This window comes from Myotis brandtii, unplaced genomic scaffold (assembly GCF_000412655.1).
Source record: "Myotis brandtii unplaced genomic scaffold, ASM41265v1 scaffold246, whole genome shotgun sequence".
Lineage (NCBI taxonomy): Eukaryota > Metazoa > Chordata > Mammalia > Chiroptera > Vespertilionidae > Myotis > Myotis brandtii.
Genome location: NW_005359310.1, coordinates 280,336 through 280,546, shown reverse-complemented (window position 1 = coordinate 280,546; position 211 = coordinate 280,336). Strand labels below are relative to the sequence as shown.

Below are 211 nucleotides of genomic sequence, written 5' to 3'. Positions count from 1 at the left end.
AAGGGGACGGCAATCAGGGGGCGGTGGCAACCAATGGTGGTGGAGGGGCGATGGGGGGGGGGGGGGGGGGGCCGCCTCACCTGAGGGTTGCTGGTATTGGAGGTGTCGTCCCCACTGGCGGTGGGCTCTGGGAGGCTGCCGTCCCCCAGCACGTTGGAGAGGCTGGAGCTGTGGCGGCCCTGGGCCGCGGGGAAGGGCCGGGGCCCAGCCA

The 211-nt window shown here is 73.5% G+C and overlaps 1 protein-coding gene across 1 annotated transcript in view; it reads right to left on the bottom strand.

Moving 5' to 3' along the window:
* Positions 1-211, bottom strand: part of NBEAL2 (neurobeachin-like 2) — a 36,443-nt gene that overhangs the window by 13,717 nt on the left and 22,515 nt on the right. Inside the window, 1 exon segment of the mRNA XM_014540500.1 lies at positions 81-211. Within this exon segment, the coding sequence (XP_014395986.1) occupies positions 81-211 (131 nt within the window).